The sequence below is a fragment of the Amphiura filiformis genome, chromosome 3 (genome assembly GCF_039555335.1).
Source record: "Amphiura filiformis chromosome 3, Afil_fr2py, whole genome shotgun sequence".
Classification (NCBI taxonomy): domain Eukaryota; kingdom Metazoa; phylum Echinodermata; class Ophiuroidea; order Amphilepidida; family Amphiuridae; genus Amphiura; species Amphiura filiformis.
The window spans coordinates 62,761,406-62,762,843 of NC_092630.1; the positions used below are offsets into that span (position 1 = coordinate 62,761,406).

Sequence of the window (1,438 nt, forward strand, 5' to 3'; positions counted from 1 at the left end):
TCCTCTGGTGTGGACTCTTCAGGATCATCTTCCAATAATATTTTGCAATTGGTTTCTCACTTCTGCTCTATAGCCATTACTGATCTTGCTTACATCATAATCTTGTTGGCCTTTTTTTACGCTTGATTCTTCGTAGCTTCAACTTCATGGTTGATACATGCAGTTAATGTTGGTCTGATCCACAATCTGCTCATGAGTAGGTCATTGCAGCCATGAAGCTAGATCGCCATCTCTTCTGGACCAGGATGTAATCTATTTGGTTCCCTATAGTATGATCTGGTGATGACCTTGTGTATAGCCTCCTTGGATGTTGCTTGAAGAAGGTATTTAGGATAATTAGATTTTAGGTTTTCCTGGCAGAATTCAACTAGTATTTCTCCTCTTTCATTCAGCTCTCCTAAGCCAAAGTTTCCCATGACATTACTGTTGGTACTTTTCCCTCCAACTTTCGCATTGAAATCTCCTGTAGCGACGGTCATGTCTCTCTTATTGATGTCATCTATCGCCTTCTGGAGATCATCATAGAACGTCGTGATTTCTTCATCTGTTGATGTTGAGGTAGGTGTATAGGCTTGAACCGCAGAAATATTCATTGGTGTTCCTTGTATGCGAATGATGATAATTCTCTCATTAACCCGATTGTACCTAAGGACACATCAGGCAACATCTGAATTCGCTATGAAAGAAACTCCATGTTCTCTTCCGATGTAATGTCCAGAGTAGTAAACTTCATGGTTGTTGGGTGTGGTGAAGTAGCCCTTTCTTGTCCATCTCATTTCGGAGATTCCTGCAAGATTAAGATCGTTTCTGCAAAGTTCTCTGGTCAGGATGTCCAATTTTCCTTGGTTCATTGTTGTTCTCACGTTCCAAGTTCCGAACTTTAAAGTTGTCTTCCAGAGGTTTCGTCTGGCCTTAATATTTAGGCCCTTCTTTTAAGTGTTTCAGGGGGCACAGCATTTTACAGGCTTTTGCTTCTAGTTGCGTCTCCTCCATCGTTTTTTATCATGTTTGTTATTTGTATGTTTTAATTTTGATGGAAATAAAATTGATTGATTGATTGATTGTATGTCCACGGAACCATCGTCTTCAGCACCTTCTTCTTAATGTTGAAGCGTCATGGGTACAAAACATGATGCCACCCGTCCTTTCTTCCCCAGTAGGCTTTGAGACACCTACCGGCCTGGGGTCTCACTTTCCACACTTTCCAGTGTCATGCTTCTTCCCGGGGGGCACTCCACTGGAGGTGACGCGTATGTAGGGGTGTTAAGACCCCTTTTTCAGCATCGCTGTCACCCAAAGACCCCATATTTTTTACGAACACATGCTCTGTCACCCGAAGACCCCATATTTTTCCATTTGATCTGTCACCCAAAGACCCTTACAAGTTCAATTTGAGCAGCAACTTTCATTTATCACTGATTTTGTTACTTATTTTGAA

General features: G+C 41.7%; 1 protein-coding gene across 1 annotated transcript; it reads right to left on the reverse strand.

The window, feature by feature from the left end:
• Window positions 1-218: 218 nt before the first annotated feature.
• On the reverse strand, window positions 219-593 carry LOC140147393 (craniofacial development protein 2-like). Its single transcript, XM_072169170.1, has one exon. It carries the CDS (start codon window positions 591-593, stop codon window positions 219-221), a length of 375 nt encoding a protein of 124 aa, XP_072025271.1.
• Between the last annotated feature and the right edge of the window lie 845 nt (window positions 594-1,438).